This window comes from Balaenoptera acutorostrata, chromosome X (assembly GCF_949987535.1).
Source record: "Balaenoptera acutorostrata chromosome X, mBalAcu1.1, whole genome shotgun sequence".
NCBI lineage: Eukaryota > Metazoa > Chordata > Mammalia > Artiodactyla > Balaenopteridae > Balaenoptera > Balaenoptera acutorostrata.
This window is the reverse complement of record NC_080085.1, coordinates 58,739,681-58,764,111: the sequence shown is the minus strand read 5'-3', so window position 1 is coordinate 58,764,111 and position 24,431 is coordinate 58,739,681. Positions and strand designations below refer to the sequence as shown.

At 36.5% G+C, this 24,431-nt stretch overlaps 1 protein-coding gene across 5 annotated transcripts in view; it reads left to right on the top strand.

Moving 5' to 3' along the window:
* Positions 1-24,431, top strand: part of OPHN1 (oligophrenin 1) — a 594,537-nt gene that overhangs the window by 216,222 nt on the left and 353,884 nt on the right. For all 5 annotated transcript variants that reach the window (XM_057538773.1, XM_057538771.1, XM_057538772.1 and 2 more), the window contains one exon: positions 15,463-15,524. In XM_057538773.1, the coding sequence (XP_057394756.1) occupies positions 15,463-15,524 (62 nt within the window). The remainder of the gene's footprint in view (positions 1-15,462; positions 15,525-24,431) is intronic.

The following is a 24,431-nucleotide window of genomic DNA, read 5'->3' as shown; positions in this document are numbered from 1 at the left end:
TTTTTAATCACAATTTCAATTTCATTACTTGTGATTGGTCTGTTCATATTTTCTCTTTCTTCCTGGTTCAGTCTTGGAAGGTTATACCTTTCTAAGAATTTGTCCATTTCTTCCAGGTTGTCCACTCTTTTGGCAGTCGCTTGTAGTATTCTCTTAGGATGCTTTGTGTTTCTGTGGTGTCTGTTGTAACATCTCTTTGTTCCTTTCTAATTTTATTAATTTGATCCTCTCCCTCATTTTCTTGATGAGTTTGGCCAATCGTTTATCAATTTTGTTTATCTTCTCAAAGAAATAGCTCTTAGTTTTATTGATCTTTGCTATTGTTTTCTTTGTTTCTATTTCATTTATTTCCGCTCTGATCTTTAAGATTTCTTTCCTCTGCTAACTTTGGGTTTTGTGTTTTCTTCTTTCTCTAGTTCCTTTAGGTGTATGGTTAGACTGTTTATTTGAGGTTTTTTTTTTTGTTTCTTGAGGTAGGCTTGTATTGCTATAAACTTCCCTCTTAGAATTGCTTTTGCTGCATTCCATAGGTTTTGGATCATCGTGTTTCATTGTCATTTGTCTCTAGGTATTTTTTGACTTTCCCTTTCATTTCCTCAGTGATCTCTTGGTTATTTACTAACGTATTGTTTAGGCTCCTTGTGTTTGTGTTTTTTACGTTTTTTTCCCTGAAATTGATTTCTAATCTCATAGCATTGTGATCAGAAAAGACGCTTGATATGATTTAAGTTTTCTTAAATTTTCTGACGCTTGATTTGTGACCCAAGATGTGATCTATCCTGGAGAATGTTCCATGCACACTGGAGAAGAAAGTGTAATCTGCTGTTTTCGCATGGAATTTCCTATAAATATCAATTAAATCATCTGGTCTATTTTGCAATTTAAAGCTTATGTTTTCTTATTAATTTTCTTTCTGGATGATCTTTCCATTGGAGTACGTGAGGTGTTAAAGTCCCCTAGTATTCTTGTGTTACTGTCGATTTCCTCTTTCATAGCTGTTAGCATTTGCCTTATATATTGTGGTGCTCTTCTAGTGGGTCCATATATATTTATAATTGTTATATCTTCTTCTTGGATTGATCCCTTGATCATTATGTAGTGTCCTTCCTTGTCTCTTGTAACATTCTTTATTTTAAAATCTCTTTTATCTGGTATGAGTATTGCTACTCCAGCTTTCTATGACATCTGTTTGCACAGAATATCTTTTTCTCTCCCCTCACTTTCAATCTGTATGTGTCCCTAGGTCTGAAGTGGGTGTCCTGTAGACAGCATATATATGGGTCTTGTTTTTGTATCCATTCAGCAAGCCTGTGTCTTTTGGTTGGAGCATTTAATACATTCACGTTCAAGGCAATTACTGACATGTATGTTCCTATTACCATTTTCTTAATTGTTTTGGGTTTGTTTTTGTAGGTCCTTTTCTTCTCTTGTGTTTCCCACTTAGTGATGTTTCTTTAACATTTGCTGTAGAGCTGTTTTGGTGGTGCTGAATTCTCTTAGCTTTTGCTTGTCTGTAAAGCTTTTGATTTCTCCATCGAACCTGAATGAGACCCTTGCCGGGTAGAGTAATCTTGGTTGTAGGTTCTTCCCTTTCATCACTTTAAATATGTCATGCCACTCCCTTCCAGCTTTTAGAGTTTCTGCTGAGAAATCAGCTGTTAACCTTATGGGAGTTCCCTTGTATGTTATTTGTCGTTTTTCCCTTGCTGCTTTCAATAATTTTTCTTTGTCTTTATTTTTTTCCAATTTGATTACTATGTGTCTCAGCGTGTTTCTCTTTGGGTTTATCCTGTATGGGACTCTCTGCGCTTCCTGGACTTGGGTGGATATTTCTTTCCCATATTAGTGAAGTTTTCGAGTATAATCTCTTCAAATATTTTCTCTGGTCCTTTCTCTCTGTCTTCTCCTTCTGGGACCCCTATAATGCAAATGTTGGTGCATTTAATGTTGTCCCAGAGGTGTTTTAGGCTGTCTTTATTTGTTTTCATTCTTTTTTTTTTTTCTGTTCCACAGCATTGAAATCCACCATTCTGTCTTCCTGGTCACTTATACATTCTTCTGCCTCAGTTATTCTCCTGTTGATTCCATCTAGTGTATTTTTCATTTCAGTTATTGCAGTTTTCATCTCTGTTTGTTTGTTCTTTAATTCTTCTAGGTGTTTGTTAAACATTTATTGCATCTTCTCGATCTGTTTCTGAGGTCCTGGATCATCTTCACTCTCATTATTGTGAATTCTTTTTCTGGAAGTTTGCCTCTCTCCACTTCATTTAGTTGTTTTTCTGGGGTTTTATCTTGTTCCTTCATCTGGTACGTAGCCCTCTGCCTTTCATCTTGTCTGTGTTTCTGTGAATGTGTTTTTTGTTCCACAGCCTGCAGGATTGTAGTCCTTCTTGCTTCTGCTGTCTGCCCTCTGGTGGATGAGGCTATCTAAGAGGATTTTGCAAGTTTCCTGATGGGAGAGAGTGGTGGTGGGTAGAGCTGGCTGTTGCTCTGGTGGGCAGAGCTCAGTAAAACTTTAATCCACTTGACTGTTAATGGGTGTGGCTGGGTTCCCTCCCTATTGGTCATTTGGCCTGAGGCAACCCAACACTGGAGCCTACATGGGCTCTTTGGTGGGTCCAATGGTGGACTGTGGGTGGGCTCATGCTAGTGAGTACTTCCCGGAACTTTTGCTGCCAGTGTCCTTGTCCTCTTGGTGAGCCACAGCCAGCCCCCACCTGTGTAGGAGACCCTCCAACAGTAGCACGTAGGTCTGGTTCAGTCTCCTATGGGGTCATTGCTCCTTCCCCTGGGTCCCGATGGGCACACTAGTTTGTGTGTGCCCTCCAAGAGTGGAGTCTCTCTTTCCCCCAGTCCTGTCACAGTCCTGCAATCAAATCACACTAGCCTTCAAAGTCTGATTCTCTAGGAATTCCTCTTCTCATTGCCGGACCCCGATGTTGGGAAGCCTGACTTGGGGCTCAGATCCTTCACTCCAGTGGGTGGACTTCTGTGGTGTAAGTGTTCTCCAGTTTGTGAATCACCCACCCAGCAGTTATGGGATTTGATTTTATTGTGATTGTGCCCCTTGTACCGTCTCTTTGTGGCTTCTCCTTTGTCTTTGAATGTGGGCTATCTTTTTTGGTGAGTTCCAGTGTCTTCCTGTCGATGATTGTTCAGCAGTTAGTTGTGATTCCGGTGCTGTCGCAAGAGGGAGTGACAGCACATCCTTCTACCCCACCATGTTAAACCAATCTTGAAAAAGATTTTCAATTAGCTAGTTTAAATATATAAATATATTTATATAAAAATTAAATTGTAATTTATTTAATTAGTAAAAAGGAACCACCACTGAAAAATTGTGTGGTTGAAAAGTACAGTAACTGAAATGAAAAATTCACTACAGGGTATGGGGAGAAAAGAGAATTGGTGCACTTATACACAGATGAATTGAGAATATTCATTCTGAGGTAAAGAAAGAAAAAATAATTAAGAAAATGAACAGAATTTCAGAGGTCATGGAATACCGTTAAACATAACAGCACATGTATAATGGGAGTACCAGAAGAAGCAGAGAGCGTGTAAGGGTACCAATGATTATTTGAAGAAGCAATGACCAAAAGCTTGCAAAATATGGTTCAAAAACATTAATATTCTCGTCCAACAAGTTCAGCAAACTCAAAGGAAGACAAACTGTGAGAGATACATGCTTACAGCCACCACAACCAAAATGTCAACAGACAGCAACAAAGAGAGAATCTTTTTAAAATTTTTTTATTTATTTAAAGAAATTTTATTTTATATTGGATTATAATTGATTTACAATGTTGTGTTAGTTGCAGGTGTACAGCAAAGTGAGTCAGTTTTACATATACATATATCTATTCTTTTTCAGATTCTTTTCCCATATAGGTTATTACATAGTATTGGGTAGAGTTCCCTGTGTTATACAGTAGGTCCTTGTTGATTACCTATTTCGTATAGAGTAGTGTGTATATGTTAATCCCAACCTCCTAATTTATCCCTCCCCCCACCTTTCCCCTTTGGTAAGCATAAGTTTGTATTCTATGTCTGTGACTCTGTTTCTGTTTTGTAAATAAGTTTATTTGTATCATTTTTTTAGATTCCCTATTTACGTGATATCATATGATATTTGTCTTTCTGTATCTGACTTACTTCACTTAGTATGATAATCCATAGGTCCATCCATTTTGCTGCAAATGGCATTATTTCATTTTTTTATGGCTGAGTAATATTCCATTGTATATATGTACCACATCTTCTTTATCCATTCTTCTGTTTATGGACATTTAGGTTGCTTCCATGTCTTGGCTATTGTAAATAGTGCTGCAATGAATACTGGCCTACATATACCTTCCTGAAGTATGTTTTTCTCCAGATACATGCCCAGGAGTGGGATTGCTGGATTGTATAGTAGTTCTATATTTAGTTTCTTTAAGGAACCTCCGTACTGTCCTCCATAGTGGCTGTACATTCCCACGAACAGTGTAGGAGGGTTTCCTTTTCTCCACACCTTCTCCAGCGTTTACTGTTTGTAGACTTTTTGACCAGTGTGAGGTGATACCTCATTACAGTTTTGATTTGCATTTCTCTAATAATTAGAGATGTTCAGCATCTTTTCATGTGCTCTTTGGCCATGTGTATGTCTTCTTTGTAGAAATGTTTATTTAGATCTTCTGCCCATTTTTTGATTGGGTTGCTTGTTTTTTTGATATTGAGCTGCATGAGCTTTTTGTATATTTTGGACATCAACCCCTTGTCAGTTACATCATTTGGAAATCTTTTCTCCCATTCTGTGGGTTGTTTTTTCATTTTCTTTATGGTTTCCTTTTCTGTGCAACAGCTTTTGAGTTGAGTTAGGTCCCCTTTGTTTATTTTTTTGTATGGTGTTAGAGTGTTCTGATTTCATTCTTTTACATGTGGCTTTCAAGTTTTCCCAGCACCTCTTATTGATGAGACTGTCATTTCTCCATTCTGTATTCTTGCCTCCTTTGTCATAGAGTAATTGCCTCTAGGTGTGTTGTTTTATTTCTGGGCTTTCTATCTTGTTCCATTGATCTAGAAGTCTTTCTTTGTGCCAGTATCATCCTCTTTTGATTCTTTTAGCTGTATAGTGTAGCATGAAGTCAGGGCGCCTGATTCCTCCAGCTTGGTTTTTGTTTCTTAAGATTGCTTTGGCTATTCGGGGTCTTTTGTGTTTCCATACAACCTTTAAGATTTTTTTGTTGTTGTTCTAGATCTGCAAAAAATGCCATTGGTAATTTGGTAGGGATTGCATTGAACCTGTAGATTACCTTGGGTAGTATAGTCATTTTGACCAAATAGATTCTTCCAATCAAAGAACATGGTATATCTTTTCATCTGTTTGTGTCATGTTCAATGCTGCTGGGTCGTATGGTAGTTCTATTTTTAGTTTGTTTGTTTTTTTTAAACATCTTTATTGAAGTATAATTGCTTTACAACAGTGTGTTAGTTTCTGCTTTATAACAAAGTGAATCAGTGAATTTGTCCATTTCTTTTTGGTTGTCCATTTTAATGGCATATATTTGCTTGTAGTTGTCTCTTATGTTACTTTGCATTTATGAGGTTTCAGTTGTAACTTTTTTTTCAATTCTACTTTTATTGATTTTAGTCCTCTCCCTGTTTTTCTTGATGAGTCTGGCTAAAGATTTATCAATTTTGTTTATCTTTTCAAAGAATCAGCTTTTAGTTTCATTGATCTTTTCTATTATTTTCTTCATCTCTAGTTCATTTATTTCTTCTCTGGTCTTTATGATTTCTTTCCTTCTACTAACTTTGGCTATTTTTTTTCTTCTTTGGTTGCTTTAGGTGTAAATTTACCTTGTTTATTTGGGATTTTTTTGTTTCCATAGGTAAGATATTATTGCTGTAAACTTCCCTCTTAGAACTGCTTTTGCTGGTGCCATAGGTTTTGGATTGTTGTGTTTTCATTGTCATTTGTCTCTAGGTATATTTTGATTTCCTCTTTGATTTCTTCAGTGATCCATCGGTTGTGAAGTAGCATATTTTTTAGCCTCCATATGTTTGTGTTTTTTACAGTTTTTTTATTGTAGTTGATTTCTGATCTCATAGCATTGTGATCTGAAAAGATGCTTGATATGATGTCAATTTTCTTAAATTTACTGAGGCTTGCTTTATGGCCCGTCATGTGATGTATCCTGTAGAGTGTTTCATGTGCACTTGTAAAGAATGTGCATTCTGCTGCTTTCAGATGGAATGCTCTATAAATATCAATTATGTCCATCTGGTCTAATGTGTTATTTAAGGTCTGTCTTTCCTTATTGATTTTTTGTCTGGATGATCTGTCCATTGGTGTAAGTGGGGTGTTAAATTCCCACACAATTATTGTTTTAGTGTGTGTTTCTCCTTTTATGGCTGTTAGCATTTGCCTTATATACTGAGGTGTTCCTATGTTGATTGCATATATATTTATAATCTTTATATCTTCTTCTTCTTGGACTGATCCATTGATCATTATGTAGTGTCCTTCTTTGTCTGTTTTAACAGTCTATATTTTAAAGCCTATTTTGTCAGAGATGAGTATTGCTCCTCCAGCTTTCTTTTGATTTATTTTTGCATGGAATACCTTTTTCCATCCCCTCAATTTCAGTATGTGCCCCTAGATCTGAAATGGGTGTCGTATAGACAGCATATATATGGGTATTGTTTTTGTATCCATTCTGTCACTCTATGTCTTATGGTTAGAGCATTTAATCCATTCACATTTAAGTTAATTACTGTTATATATGTTCTTATTGCCATTTTGTTAATTATTTTGGATTTGTTTTTGTAGGTTTTTTTCTTCCCTTCCTCTTTTTCTCTTCTCTTGTGATTTGATGACTATCTTTATTGTTGTGTTTGGATTGCTTTTTCTTTTTTGTGTGTATATCTATTATAGAATCTTTTTTGAAAGATAAATGTTTGTGTTTATTATAAATATTTAACTTTAGGTAAGAGACTGGATGTTTTTTAATGAAAGGTAGTCATGCAAGTTTCATTCTTAGTATCTTACATCCTTATTTTAAAAATAAAGGAAAGCTAGTCTTAAGGTGATTGTCAATTAATAGTTCATACACAGAAGATGAATGTTTTAGTTGTTCTTTTGTCATGAAGATCTTGAATATCAATTGATGTATAAAAACTTTATAGCATAAAAATGCAGCTCCCCTTCCCTTGGTAGCACTCTCTTTTCATCCTTTGTTTTTTTTTTTTAACATCTTTATTGGAGTATAATTGCTTTACAATGGTGTGTTAATTTCTACTTTATAACAAAGTAAATCAGTTATACATATACATATGTTCCCATATCTCTTCCCTCTTGCATCTCCCTGCCTCCCACCCTCCCTCTCCCACCCCTCTAGATGGTCACAAAGCACCGAGCTGATCTCCCTGTGCTATGTGGTTGCTTCCCATTAGCTATCTATTTTACATTTGGTAGTGTATATATGTCTATGCCACTCACTCACCCTGTCACATCTTACCCCTCCCCCTCCCCATATCCTCAAGTCCATTCTCTAGTAGGTCTGTGTCTTTATTCCCGTCTTGCCATTAGGTTCTTCATGACCCTTTTTTTTCCCCTTGGATTCCATATATATGTGTTAGCATACTGTATTTGTTTTTCTCTTTCTGGCTTACTTCACTCTGTATGACAGACTCTAGGTCCATCCACCTCACTACAGATAACTCCATTTCATTTCTTTTTATGGCTGAGTAATATTCCATTGTATATATGTGCCACATCTTCTTTATCCATGCATCCAATGATGGACACTTAGGTTGCTTCCATGTCTTGGCTATTGTAAATAGAGCTGCAATGAACATTGTGGTACATGACTCTTTTTTTTAAATTTTTTTTAATTTTTAAAATTTTTTAAAACATCTTTATTGGAGTATAATTGCTTTACAATGGTGTGTTAGTTTCTGCTTTATAACAAAGTGAGTCAGTTATACATATACATATGTTCCCATATCTCTTCCCTCTTGCATCTCCCTCCCTCCCACCCTCCCTATCCCACCCCTCTAGGTGGTCACAAAGCACCAAGCTGATCTCCCTGTGCTATGCGGTTGCTTCCCACTAGCTATCTATTTTACATTTGGTAGTGTATATATGTCTATGCCACTCTCTCAGCTCCCCCCCTCTGCCACCTGCAATCTCTGCCTGTGAAGGGACTTCTTAGTGTGTGGAAACCTTTCCTCCTTCACAGCTCCCTCCCACTGGTGCAGGTCCCATCCCTATTCTTTTGTCTCTGTTGTTTCTTTTTTCTTTTGCCCTACCCAGGTACGTGGGGAGTTTCTTGCCTTTTAAGAGGTCTGACGTCTTCTGCCAGCGTTCAGTGGGTGTTCTATAGCAGCAGTTCCACGTGTGGATGTATTTCTGATGTATCTTTGGGGAGGAAGGTGATCTCCACGTCTTACTCTTCCACCATCTTCTCCTCTCCATCCCTATTATAGAATTTTGTTTTGTTGTTACCATTAGGTTTTGGTATTGCAGTCTATATATATATACTGGATTTTTTAATGTTGTTGGTCTCTTAATTTCAAATTCATTTCCAGTGTCCTGCATTTGTACTCTCCTCATGATCGCTGGTTTTGATATCTTATTTGTGTGTGGATGATTTGCTACCTTTACTGTATGTTTTCCTTTACCTGTAAGCTTTCCCATTAATAATTTTCTTCTTTCTAGTTTGGCCTTTTCTTTTCTGCCTTGAGAAGTTCCTTTAGCATTTGTTTTAAAGATGGTGTAGTGGTGCTGAATTGCGTTAGCTTTTGTTTCTCTGGAAAGTTTTTCATTTCTCTGTAAAATCTGAATGAGAGCCTTCCATCCCTCCTGGCCTGCAAATTTTCTGCTAAAAATCAGCTGATAACCTTATGGGGCAATCCCTTGTATGTTATTTGTTGCCTTTCCCTTGTTTCTTTTAATATTTTCACACTTTCATTAAGTTTTTTCAGTTTGATTCCTATGTGTCTCAGCATGTTCCTCCTTGGGTTTATCCTGCCTGGGACTCTCTGTGCTACCTGAACTTGGGTGACTATTTCCTTTCCCATGTTATTGACGTTTTCAGCTATTATCTCTTCAATTATTTTCTCAGGCCTTTTCTCTCTCTCTTCTCCTTATGGGACCCCTATAATGGTGGGGGAGAACTTGTGCCTGTCCACTGGTTGGTAGAGCTGGGTCTTGTCCCTTTGGTGAGCAGGGCCATGTAATGGGGTGTGTTTAGATGCTGCTGTGGGCTCAGGAAGACCTAATGCAGCCTGTCTGCTGATGGGTGGGGCTGTGTTCCTACCCTGCTGGTTCTTTGGCCTGTTGCATCTCAGCACTGGAGCCTACAGCATGTTTGGTAGGATCAGGTCTTGCTGACAAAATTTTGGCCTCCTCAGGAGAGCTCACTCCAATGAGTACTCCCTGGTGCTTCCACCACCAGTGTCCTTTTCCCCCACAGCCACCCCCAAGCTCCCCAGGAAACCCTCCAAGACTAGCTGGTAGGTCTGGCCCAGGCTCCTACGAAGTCACTGCTTTTTTCCTGGGTCCCTGCACACACAAGACCTTGTGTGTGCCCTCCAAGGGTGGAATTTCTGTTTCACCCAGTCCTGTGGTGTTCCTGTGATTCAGCTCTACTGGCCTTCAAATAAATGCTCTGGTGGCTCTCTTCCTGATGCCTGACCCCCAGACTTGGGAGACTGATGTGGGGCTCCAAACTCTCACTCTTGTGGGAGAACCTCTGCTGTATATTTATTTTCCAGTTTGTCGGTTACCCACCCAGTTGGTATGGGATTTGATTGTATAGTGAGTGTGCCCTTTCTACCATCTCGTGGTTTCTTCTTTGTCTTTATATGTAGAATATCTTTTTTGGTAAGTTCCAGTCTTTTTATCTTGTTGTTCAGCAGTTAGTTGTGATTTTGGTGTTTTCATGAGAGGAAGTAAGCTCAAGTCCTTCTACTCTGCCATCTTGTCTCCAATCTTTATATCTTTTATTGTGTTAATGCTAGTCATTCTAAGAAGCATGAGTTGATATCTCATCATGGTTTTGATTTGCTTTTTCCTAATGATTAGTGACTCCAAGCATCTTTTCATATACCTGTTGGCTGTTTCAATATCTTCTTTGGGAAAATGTCTATTCAGCTCCTTCATACATTGTTAATTGAATTATTTGTTTGTTTTTGGTATTGAGTCGATGAATTCTTTATATATCCTGGATATTACTCCCTTATTAGATATAGGATTTGCAGATGTTACCTCCCATTCCACAGGTTGCCTTTTCATTTCGTTAGTCATTTCTTTTGTTGTGCAGAAGCTTTTTAGTTTGATGTAGTCTCACTTGTGAATTTTTTTAATTTTGTTGTTTGTGTTTTAGGTGTCACATCCAAAAACTCATTGCCAAGACCAATGTTGAGAAGTTTTCCCCCTATATTTTCTTCTAGGAGATTTGTGGCTTCAGTCTCACATTTAGATATTTAATCCATTACAGATTAAATTTTGTGAGTGGTGTAAGATAAGGTCTAGTTTCATTCTTTTACATGTGAATATCCAATTTTCCCATCACCATTTATTGGAGAAACTCTTTTCTCCATTGAGTATTCTTGGCTCTCTCGTCCAGTGTTGGCGTGGGTTCATTTATGGGCTTTCAAATTTGTCCCATAGGTGTCTGTTTTTAATGCCGTGTTGTTTTTATTACTATAGATTTAAAATATAGTTTGAAATCAGGAAGTGTGATGTCTTCAGCTTCGTTCCTCTTTCTCAGGATTACTTTGGCTATTTGTGGTCTTTTGTGGTGCCACACAAATTTTAGAACTGATTTTTCTACTGCTGTAAAAAAATGCCAGTGGGATCTTGATAGGGATTACATTGAGTCTATAGATGTCTCTAGGTAGTATTGTCATTTTAACAATATTAATTTTTCCAATCCCTGAACACAGGATGTCCTTCCATTTATTTGTGTCTTTTTCTTTTTTTTTTTGCAGTTTCTTTTAGTTTTCAGTGTAGAGATTTTTTACTTTCTCGGTTAAATTTATTCCTTCGTATTTTATTGTTTGATATTATTGTAAATGGGATCATTTTCTTTATTTCTTTTTCAGATAACTCATTGTTAGTGTATGGAAATTCTTCTGAATTTTGTGTGTTGGTTTCTATCCAGTAACTTTACTGGATTTGTTGATTATATCTAACAGTTTTTTTGTGGAATCTTTAGGATTTTCTATATATAAAATCATGTCATCTGCAAATAAAGACAACTTAACTTCCTCCTTTCCAATTCTGATGCCATTTATTTCTTTTCCTTGCCTGATTGCTCTGGCTAGGACTTTCAGACTGTGTTTAATAGGAGTGGTGAGAGTGGGCACCCTTGTCTTGTTCCTCATCCTAGAAGAAAAGTTTCAGACTTTCACGATGGAGTATGATGTTAGCAGTGGGCATGCTATACATGGCCTTTATTATGTTGAGGTATGTTCCTTCTGTACCTAATTTATTGAGAGTTTTTAATGACAAACAGATGTTGTACTTTGTCAAATTCTTTTTCTGTACCTATTGAGAGGAACATAATTTTTGTCTTTCATTCTATTAATGTGATATATCAGTTTTATTGATATTCATATGTAAAACTACTCTGGCATCCCAGAGATGAATCCCACTTGATCATGGTGTATTATGCATTTAATGTACTGCTGAATTCTGCTTACTAGTATTTTTTTTGAGAATTTTTGCATCTATATACATCAGGGATATTGGCCTGTAGTTTTCTGAGAGTTCTTTCATATCTGATATTTCATTTAATCCTCACAGCCACCCTTAGGAGTAGCTAGGATTTCTCCCATTTCATAGACAAGCAAAGATTGGGGGAGGTGTAATGGATGTGCTTTGTAAAGAAAAATGGTTCAAGAATCCTGGGAACTGAGTTTGGTTCCCTATTCCACACTACTCACCAACCTAGACAAATTACTCTCAATTTATCCATTTAATGCCTCAATTTCCTCACCCATAAAATGAGGATATTACTAATTGTTACTTCAGAGTGGTTATGGATATAGAATGAAAAAATTAGTTTCCAGCAGATTTTATAAAGTGTTAAGTGTCATTTTCCTTGTGTTAGAAGCACTGTGTTTGAATAAAAAGCACATATGACTTACTAGCTCTGTGACCTTTGGCAAGTTACTCAAATTCTCTGAGTCCCACTTTCCTTACCTAGAAATAATAATTCCTATTTCACAGGATTGTTTCATGATTAAATAAGATAATACATGCACAGCTCCAAGCACACAGAAAAGCCTTTTAAAAAATGTTAGTTTTGTTCCTTCTTGAATGTAAGGCAGATATACTCAACCCTGGCTACACGTTAGAATAATCTAGGGAACTTAAATAACAATGCTTCATCCCTCCTCATAACAATTAAACCCAGATTCACCTGCTAAGTGTCAAAAAGCCTAGTTGTTGTGACACAATACAATTGTTGAAGTGCACACCCAGAGGTTGAGTTAGGAAATAAAGCTTAAGTACCTGAGAGCGTGTTCTTATATTGAACAAAAAAAATGGTTGAACAAAGAAAATGACAACAACAAAACTATGTTTTTGTAGTACAGAGAGCAGTAAACCCCAGCTAGTCTCTTGTTATTACTTTTTTAAATTTTTAATTTTTTAACTTTAAATATTTAAAAAAAAATATTGACTTTTGTCCTTTTCTTATTATATTTCACTACCAGTTCCTTGACCCAGTTTTATCAGGATTTGGACAATAGGTCCAAAAACAAAAACAACAATATATATATATTGGTCCATAGTAACAGAGGGGACTCAGATGGTCGTAAACAACTCTTCATGCAACAGCCACCATTAGCAGCCATCCTGCTCACACACCTCTAGTGACAATAGTGGTAACCAACTTGTCTAGGTGTGCCCAGGGCTATCACAGTTATAAAACTGAACAACCCACATTCCAGGAAAACCTCCAGTACCTGTTTGCCCAGGACTGTTAGTCACCCTAAATGACAGGGGCGCACTCTCTCCTGAGGCAGGCCATTTCTCACTTTCAGTATCCATTAAAACCTGTTCCTTCATATTAATCCTAAAATCATCTCCCTGCATTCTGGTTTTGTTTCTCCTTGGGTTCCTGAAGAGCTTTTGTGGGACTGTAGATACGAAAGGCATGTGGTATGTTAGAAAGAACAATAGATGTGCTAAGAGATGAGGAGGATTCTAGTTTAGGGGACAGGATAGAGAAATATAAGGAGTATGACTTTTAGAGAGAGAAAGACCCGGATTTTTAGCCTCATTCTATCATCTTCCTGCTATGTGATATTTGATGAGTGACTTGACCCCTTTGGGCTTCAGTTGCCTAACTTGTCAGGTAGGCATGATGATATACCTGAGAGTGTTGTTGTAAGGACTAAATCTTTAAGAAGGTAAATGTAGAGTGCCAACACATAGTAGATAATAAGCATTATCCCTTCTCCCCCATCGCAAATTTCTGTTCTTCTAGTGTCAGTTCTGCCACTTACTGGAAAGGTGACTGGACAAGTCACTTCTTCCTCCTTGGACTTCAATTTATACATATATAGATAAGCTAAATATTCTTTTGTATCCCTTCAAACTCTAATAACTACTATTTTGAAGTCCCTAACATTTTACCACAAATAGGAAGTATATTCTCAAATGGTATATGAATTAAAGAGAAGATATTGAAAGCCTAGAAAAACAAATGCATTCATATTACTATTTTAAATCAAAAATAGGTTTTTCTTCCTAAGAGAACTAGACAACTAATCCAGCATTCCTAGTACCAAGGAAGCTAAGTTCACGATCAATACAGGGCATCAGACAATGGCATTTCTTTCTTCTGAGGATTAAGTTGCTGCACACACTCAGGAAAGTCACTGTTGCAAACACGGCAAATTAAAAGCTCAAACTCAGCATAAGGAAGAAAAATACCCTAATCAGAAAGAGTAAATAGGAAAAGATGAAAATATTCACTGATCTCCTGTCTCTAAATACTTTATCCTACAAAAGGAGTCAGAGGTATATTTTTGTTATTCTGGCACTTTTCCGGGGAAGATCAGTTTGCCTCTAAAGGAAATGTCACAAGTGCACATAATATAGGTACATTTAAAGGAAAAGTTTGACTTCGTGAAATATAAGCCTTTTGACTCAGGGTTTAATCCTCACAATAAATTTGTTAGGAACATGTAATTATCCCTAATTTGAATAGGAGAAAACTAAGGCTCAGAAGAGGCTAAGCAACGTGTTCAAGGTCACACAGAAAATAAATGGCAGAACTAGGTTTCAAATTCAGATCCATCTTGCTGCCAGAGCTAAGGTCTTGCCACTCTCACACTGCCCACACCTCTAGGTGGAGGTAACCAAAGAATAAGTTACTAAATAACATCTGAATAGATGATCAAACAGAGATGGGAGGAGCTGCTGCTACCGGAATCTAGGATCTTAAAATGAATCAGGCTTCATTATTCATGAGGTAAAAAAATTCAAAATTCAACAATACTAAGGATGCCTCTCAGTGAGCTTTGGCTAAATGATTACATTATTTTATAAATTGAGATATTATTTACACATAAAATGCACCATTTAAAAGTGTGCAACTCAGTGGCTTTTAGTATATTCACAGAGTTGTGCAAGCATTGCTGCAATACAATTCCAGATCATTTTCACACCCCCAAAAGAAACCACAAACCCATTAGCATCAATCCCCATTCCTACCTTCCCCCTACATTCAGTGAACCACTTGATTTACTTCTTGTCTCTCTGGATTTGCCTAGTCTAGACATTTCATTTAAACAAAATCATACAATATGTGGCTTTTTGTGACTGGCTTCTTTCACTGAGCATAATGTTTTCAAAGTTATTCTGTGTTGTACTGAGTATCAATCCTTTGTTTCTTTTCATTGCCACACATTGTTCTATTGTATAGCTGTATCACAACTGTTTAACCATTCAGCGATTGAAGAACACTTTCATTCTTTCCATTTACTGGCTATTACGAATAATGCAGTCAACAACACTTGTATATAATTGTTTGTGTGGATATGTTTTCAGTTCTTTAAGGAATATACCTAGGCATGGAATTGCTGAATCATGTGGTAACTCTATGTTTAACTTTTTTAAAATCTTATGCTCATTTATTTTTTTTTTAGCGTTTTCCAAAGTCACCTTAAACTTATACAGTGTTATATGTTGATTATATCTCAGTACAACTGGAGGAAAAAAATTGGGGTAGGAGCATTAGCAAAACAAAAACAAGAACAAAAACAAAAGAAGAAAAAGGAAATAAATATGCAGCAGGTACTGAACTCCTTCTTCTGTTGTCCTTAGATTTGACACCTTCCTCTAGTGCCCACATCGTCTTGGGGCACTGGTCTCTACCTCTTGTCCCATAGATTTCTGCCCACTTGCCTATTAAGTACCATGATTAATTTGGTTTATCTTTTATTCTGTCATTTCAGCCGAATCCTTCAAGGAATTTGCCGAATTGCTCAACGAAGTAGAAAACGAGAGGATGATGATGGTAGGTCATTAACACTGGGCCTAGAACCAAGATCATCTCTGATCTTGGGAATTTTTCTTGTCCTCATTGGTTGGAGTGACACTATGTTGTTTCAGTTTCTGTCTCATCATTACCTGGGTACTGTAAAGACAGGGAATCGATCTGGTTATTCTATCTCAAGTTCCCATCCTGAGAGTTTAGCATTAGGTAGAGGGAAATTAGTCTATTCATTTCAGTGAGATAAGATTTCAGAGGACATTAAATTCGACTGTTGAACATGTTGACAAAAATTGTGGTCTTTAGTGTTCTTAAACAAATTATCTATTTATTATTGTGTTTATGTGCTTTTAGAATTAATAATGTGGGCTTTATATTTGACATATGGTTGCTTTATTTAAATCTATGTGAAAACTTTTTTCCTTACATTTAAAGTCTAATTTATTAATATTAATAGACTTTAATATTTAGAGCAGTGTTCGTTTTACAGAAAAATTGAGTGGAAAGTGCAGAGAGATTTCATATACAGTTGTCCTTTGAACAACACAGGTTTGATCTGTGTGTGTCCACTTATATGTGGGTGCTTTTCAACGAATACTACAGTACTACATGATCTGAGTTCAGTTGAATCTATTGTTGTGGAACCTCAGATACTGAAAGACTGACTGTAAAGTTATATGCAGACTTTTCACTGCACAGTGTGTGTGGGGGGGTCAGTGCCCTTGACCTTTGCACTGTTCAAGGGTAAACTGTACTCCCTTTCTTCCCCCACCCCTCCCCATACAGTTTCCTCTATTATTATCTTGCATGTGTGGTACATTTGTTTCAGTTAATGAACCAACATCAACGCAATATTATTAAGTCCATAGTTACATTAGGGTTCACTCTTTATTGAATATTTTATGGGTTTTGACAAATGCTTAATGACATATATTCACCTTCAAAGGTTCATCATAAAGAATATTTTCATGGCCCTAAAAATCCCCTGTGATTCCCCCTTCCTTCTCTGACATCCAAACCCCTGGCAAACACTGATCTTTTTACTGTGTTTTGCCTCTTCTAGAATATCATACAGTTGGAGTCATACAGTATATAGCCTTTTCAGATTGGCTCCTTTGACTTAGCAATATGCATTTAAAGTTCCTCTGTGTCTTTTCATGGCTTGATAGCTCATTTCATTTTGCCATTGAATAATATATACGCATATATTATAATATATATTCCATCATATGGATGTACCACAGTTTGTTCATCCCTACACCTATTGAAGGATATCTTGGTTACTCCCAAGTTTTGGCAATTATGAAAAACCTACCATACACATTTGTGTGCAGATTTTTGTGTGGATGTAAATTTTCAACTCTTTTGATTAATTTCCAAGGAATCCAATTGCTAGATTGTGTGATATTTCTAGATTTGTAAGAAACTGCCAAACTGTCTTCCAAAGTGACTGCCATTTTGCATTCTCACCAGCCTTGAATGAGTTATTCTTTCTCCACATGCTCACCAGCATTTGATGTTGGCTGTGTTTTGGATTTTACCCATTTTAATATGTATGTGTAATGGTATATCTTTGCTGTTGTAATTTGTGTTTTCCTGATGACATTTGATTTGGAACATCTTTCCATATGCTTATTTGCCACCTGTAGATCATCTTTGGTGAGGTGTCTGTTCAGGTCTTTTGCCTAGTTTTTAATTGGTTTGTTTGTTTTCTTATTGTTCAGTTTTAAGATTTCTTTGTATATTTTGGATGCCAGTCCTTTATCAGAAATGTGCTTTGCGGCCACAGCAACAGTCAGCTCTACCCAGCACCAGAGCCTCCCATCAAGCCTCTGAGATAGCCTCAACCACCAGAGGGCAGACAGCAGAAGCAAGAAAAACTACAATCCTGCAGCCTGTGGAACAAAAACCACATTTACAGAAAGATAGACAAGATGAAAAGGCAGAGGGCTATATACCAGATGAAGGAACAAGAAAAAACCCCAGAAAAACAACTAAATGAAGTGGAGATAGGCAACCTTCCAGAAAGAGAATGCAGAATAATGGTAGTGAAGATGATCCAGGACCTTGGAATAAGAACGGAGGCAAAGATTGAGAAGATGCAAGAAATGATTAGCAAAGACCTAGAAGAATAAAAGAACAAACAAACGGAGATGACCAATACAATAACTGAAATGAAAACTACACTAGAAGGAATCAATAGCAGAATAACTGAGGCAGAAGAACGGATAAGTGACCCGGAAGACAGAATGGTGGAATTCACTGCTGTGGAACAGACTAAAGAAAAAAGAATGAAAAGAAATGAAGACAGCCTAAGAGACCTCTGGGACAACATTAAACACAACAACATTCGCATTATAGGGGTCCCAGAAGGAGAAGAGAGAGACAAAGGACCAGAGAAAATATTTGAAGAGAATGTAGTCGAAAACTTCCCTATCATGGGAAAGGAAATAGTCACCGAAGTCCAGGAAGCACAGAGAGTCCCATACAGGATAAACCCAAGGAGAAACACACTGAGACACATAGTATTCAAATTGACAAAAATTAAAGACAAAGAAAAATTATTGAAAGCAGCAAGGGAAAAACGACAAATAACATGCAAGGGAACTCCCATAAGGTTAACAGCTGATTTCTCAGCAGAAACTCTGCAAGCCAGAAGGGAGTGGCATGATATACTTAAAGTGATGAAAGGGAAGAACCTACAACCAAGATTACTCTACCCAGCAAGGATCTCATTTAGATTTGATGGAGAAATCAAAAGCTTTACAGACAAGCAAAAGCTAAGAGAATTCAGCCCCACCAAACCAGCTCTACAACAAATGCTAAAGGAACTTCTCTAAGTGGGAAACACAAGAGAAGAAAAGGACCTACAAAAACAAACCCAAAACAATTAAGAAAATGGTCATACGAACATACATATCGATAATTACCTTAAACGTGAATAGATTAAATACTCCAACCAAAAGACACAGGCTTGCTGAATAGATACAAAAACAAGACCCATATATATGCTGTCTACAAGAGACCCACTTTAGACCTAGGGACACATACAGACTGAAAGTGAGGGGATGGAAAGATATTCCATGCAAATGAAAATCAAAAGAAAGCTGGAGTAGCTATACTCATATCAGATAAAATAGACTTTAAAATAAAGAATGTTACAAGAGACAAGGAAGGACAATACATAATGATCAAGGGATCAATCCAAGAAGAAGATATAACCATTAAAAATATATATGCATGCAACATAGGAGCACCTCAATACATAAGGTAACTGCTAACAGCTATAAAAGAGGAAATCGAGAAGTAACACAATAATAGTGGGGGACTTTAACACCTCACTTACACCAATGGACAGATCATCCAAAATGAAAATAAATAAGGAAACAGAAGCTTTAAATGACACAATAGACCAGATAGTTTTAATTGATATTTATAGGACATTCCATCCCAAAACAGCAGATTACACTTTCTTCTCAAGTGCGCACGGAACATTCTCCAGATTAGATCACATCTTGGGTCACAAATCAAGCCTCAGTAAATTTAAGAAAATTGAAATCATATCAAGCATCTTTTCTGACCACAACACTATGAGATCAGAAATGAATTACAGGGAAAAAACGTAAAAAACACAAACACATGGAGGCTAAACAACACGTTACTAAATAACCAAGAGATAACTGAAGAAATCAAAGAGGAAATAAAAAAATACCTAGAGACAAATGACAATGAAAACACGACGACCCAAAACCTATGGGATGCAGCAAAAGCAGTTCTAAGAGGGAAGTTTATAGCTAGACAAGCCTACCTCAAGAAACAAGAAAAATCTCAAGTAAACAATCTAACTTTACACCTAAAGAAACTAGAGAAAGAAGAACAAACAAAACCCAAAGTTAGCAGAAGGAAAGAAATCATAAAGATCAGAGCGGAAATAAATGAAATACAAACAAAGAAAACAGTAGCAAAGATCAATAAAATTAAAAGCTGGTTCTTTGAGAAGATAAACAACATTGATAAGCCATTAGACTCATCAAGGAAAAGAGGGAGAGGACTCAAATCAATAAAATCAGAAATGAAAAAGAAGTTACAACAGACACCGCAGAAATACAAAGCATCCTAAGAGACTACTACAAGCAACTCTATGCCAATAAAATGGACAACCTGGAAGAAATGGACAAATTCTTAGAAAGATATAACCTTCCAAGACTGAACCAGGAAGAAACAGAAAATATGAACAGACCAATCACAAGTAATGAAATTGAAACTGTGATTAAAATCTTCGAACAAACAAAAGTCCAGGACCAGATGGCTTCACAGGTGAATTCTATCAAACATTTAGAGAAGAGCTAACACCCATCCTTCTCAAACTCTTCCAAAAAATTGCAGAGGAAGGAACACTCCCAAAGTCATTCTATGAGGCCACCATCACCCTGATACCAAAACCAGACAAAGACACTACAAAAAAAGAAAATTACAGACCAGTATCACTGATGAATATAGATGCAAAAATCCTCAACAAAATACTAGCAAACAGAATCCAACAACACATTAAAAGGATCATACACCACGATCAAGTGGGATTTATCCCAGGGATGCAAGGATTCTTCAATATATGCAAATCAATCAATGTGATACACCATATTAACAAATTGACGAATAAAAACCATATGATCATCTCAATAGATGCAGAAAAAGCTTTTGACAAAATTGAACACCCATTTATGATAAAAACTCTCCAGAAAGTGGGCATAGAGGGAACCTACCTCAATATAATAAAGGCCATATATGATAAACCCACCGCAAACATCATTCTCAATGGTGAAAAACTGAAAGCATTTCCTCTAAGATCAGGAACAAGACAAGGATGTCCACTCTCACCACTATTATTAAGCATAGTTCTGGAAGTCCTAGCCACGGCAATCAGAGAAGATAAAGAAAGAAAAGGAATACAAATTGGAAAAGAAGAAGTAAAACTGTCACTGTTTGCAGATGATATGATACTATACATAGAGAATCCTAAAACTGCCACCAGAAAAGTACTAGAGCTAATTAATGAATTTGGTAAAGTTGCAGGATACAAAATTAATGCACAGAAATCCCTTGCATTCCCATACACTAATGATGAAAAATCTGAAAGAGAAATTATGGAAACACTCCCATTTACCATTGCAACAAAAAGAATAAAATACCTAGGAATAAACCTACCTAGGGAGACAAAAGACCTGGATGCAGAAAACTATAAGACACTGATGAAAGAAATGAAAGATGATACCAACAGATGGAGAGATATACCATGTTCTTGGATTGGAAGAATCAATATTGTGAAAATGACTATACTACCCAAAGCAATATACAGATTCAATGCAATCCCTATCAAATTACCAATGGCATTTTTTATGGAACTAGAAGAAATCATCTTAAAATTTGTATGGAGACACAAAAGACCCCGCCTAGCCAAAGCAGTCTGAGGGAAAAAAACGGAGCTGGAGGAATCAGACTGCCTGACTTCAGACTATACTACAAAGCTACAGTAATCAAGACAATATGGTACTGGCACAAAAACAGAAACATAGATCAATGGAACAGGATAGAAAGCCCAGAGATAAACCCACGCATGTATGGTCAACCAATCTATGACAAAGGAGACAAAGATATACAATGGAGAAAAGACAGTCTCTTCAATAAGTGGTGCTGGGAAAACTGGACAGCTACATGTAAAAGAATGAAATTAGAATACTCCCTAACACCATACACAAAAATAAACTCAAAATGGATTAGAGACCTAAATGTAAGACTGGACACCATAAACTCTTAGAGGAAAACATAGGAAGAACACTCTTTGACATAAATCACAACAAGGTCCTTTTTGATCCACCTCCTAGAGTAATGGAAATAAAATCAAAAATAAACAAATGGGACCTAATGAAACTTCAAAGGTTTTGCACAGCAAAGGAAACCATAAACAAGATGAAAAGGCAACCCTCAGAATGGGAGAAAATATTTGCAAACGAATCAACGGACAAAGGGTTAATCTCCAAAATATATAAACAGCTCATTCAGCTCAATATTAAAGAAACAAACACCCCAATCCAAAAATGGGCAGAAGACCTAAATAGACCTTTCTCCAAAGAAGACATACAGAAGGCCACAAAGCACATGAAAAGATGCTCAACATCACTAATTGTTAGAGAAATGCAAATCAAAAGTACAAGGAGGTATCACCTCACACCAGTTAGGATGGGCATCATCAGAAAATCTGCAAACAACAAATGCTGGAAAGGGTGCAGAGAAAAGGGAACCCTCTTGCACTGTTGGTGGGAATGTAAATCGATACAGCCACTATGGAGAGCAATATGGAGATTCCTTAAAAAAGTAAAAATAGAATTACCATATGACCCAGCAGTCCCACTACTGGGCATATTCCCAGAGAAAACCATAATTCAAAAAGACACATGCACCCCAATGTTCATTGCAGCACTATTTACAATAGCCAGGTCATGGAAGCAACGTAAATGCCCATCGACAGACGAATGGATAAAGAAGATGTGGTACATATATACAATGGAATATTACTCAGCCATAAAAAGGAATGAAATTGAGTCATTTGTTGAGACGTGGATGGATCTAGAGACTGTCATACAGAGTGAAGTAAGTCAGAAAGAGAAAAACAAATATCGTATATTAACGCATGTATGTGGAACCTAGAAAAATGATCCAGATGAACCGGGTTGCAGGGCAGAAGTTGAGACACAGATGTAGAGAACAAACGTATGGACACCAAGGGGGAAAAACTGCAGTGGGGTGGGGATGGTGGTGTGCTGAATTAGGCGATTGGGATTGACATGTATACAGTGATGTGTATAAAATTGATGACTGATTAAAAAAAAAATAAATAAATAAATGAAAAAGAAAGAAATGTGCTTTGCAAAGAATTTTCCAGTCTGTGGCTTATTTTTTCATTTTCTTAACAATGTCTTTTGTGGAGCAGAAGTTTTAAATTTTAATGAATTCCAGATTATCATTTCTTTCATAGATCGTGCTTTTGGGGTTGCATCTAAAAAATCAGCACCAAACCAAAGGTCATTTAGATTTTCTCGTATGTTATCTTCTAGGAGTTTTATAATTCTATGTTATACCTTTAGGTCTATGACCCCTTTTGAGCTAATTTTTGAGAAAGTGTAAGGATTGTCTCTGGATTCTTTTTTTTTTTTTTTTCATGAGGATGTCTGGTTGTTTCATCACCATTTCTGAAAAGGGTGTCCTTTTTGCATTGAGTTACCTTTGCTTCTTTGGCAAAGACCAATGGACTATATTTGTGTGGATCTATATCTGGGCTCTCTATTCTGTTCCATTGATCTGTTTGTCTATTTGTTCAGCAATATTACAGAATTTTTTTTTACAAAATTTAAAAAATTATTGAAGTATAGTTGATTTAAATATTTTGTTAGTTTCAGGTGTAACAGTAAAGTGATTCATGTATATATATATATATATATATATATATATATATATATATATATATTTTCAAATTATTTTCCATTATCAGGTATTACAAGATGCTGCATATAGCTCCCTGTGCTATACAATAAATCCTTGTTGCTTATCTATTGTATATATAGTAGCTTGTATCTGTTAATCCTATATTCCTAATTTATCCCTCCTCCACTCCCATTCCCCTTTGGTAACTGTAAGTTTATTTTCTATGTCTGTGAGTCTGTTTCTATTTTGTATATAGATTCATTTGTCTTATTTTATAGCTTCCACATGTAAGTGATATCATATGATATTTGTCTTTCTCTGTCTGACTTAATTCACTTAGTATGACAATCTCTAGGTCCATCCCTGTTGCTGCAAATGGCAATATTGCATTCTTTTTTATGGCTGATTAATATTCCATTATGTGTATGTTTATATATTAAATATATGTGTGTGTGTATATATATTGATATGTGTGTATATATATATATATATATGTATCACATCTTCATCATCTGTTGATGTGCACTTGGGTTGTTTTCATGTCTTGGCTATTGTAAATAGTGCTGCTGTGAACCTTGGGGTGCATGTATCTTTTCAAATTAAAGTCTTAATTTTTGTCTGGATATATGCGCAGGAGTGTGATTGCTGGATCTTATGGTAGCTCTATTTTTAGTTTTTTAAGGAACCTCCATACTGTTTTCCATGGTGACTGCACCAATTTGCATTCCCACCAACAGTGTGTGAGGGTTCCCTTTTCTCACATCCTCTCCAGCATTTATTATTTGTAGACTTTTTAATGATGGCCATTCTGACCAGTGTGAGGTGATACCTCATTGTGGTTTTGATTTGCATACCTCTAATAATTTGTGATGTTGAGCATCTCTTCTTGTGACTATTGGCCATCTGTATGTCTTTGGAGAAATGTCTATTTAGGTCTTTTGTTCAGTTTTTAATTTTTTTTTTTGTATTAAGTTGTATGAGCTGTTTGTATAATTTGGATGTTAACTCCTTGTTGGTCACATTGTTTGCAAATATTTTCTGCTATTCCATAGGTTGTCTTTTCATTTTGCCAATGGTTTCCTTTGCTGTGCAAAAACTTTTACGTTTCTTTAGATCCCATTTGTTTATTTTTGCTTTTATTTCTTTTGCTTTGGGAGATTGATCTACGAAAATATCGCTATGATTCATGTCCAAGAATGTTTTGCCTATGTTCTCATCTGGAAATTTTATGGTGCCATGTCTTATATTTAGGTCTTTAAACCACTTTGTGTTTATTTTTGTATATGGTGTCAGGGAGTGTTCTAATTTAATTGATTTACATAGCTGTCCAGTTTTCCCAACACCACTTGTTGAAGAGACTGTATTTTCTCCATTGTATATTCTTGCATCCTTTGTCATAGATTAATTGACCATATGTCTGTGGATTTATTTCTGGGCTCTCTGTTCTTTTCC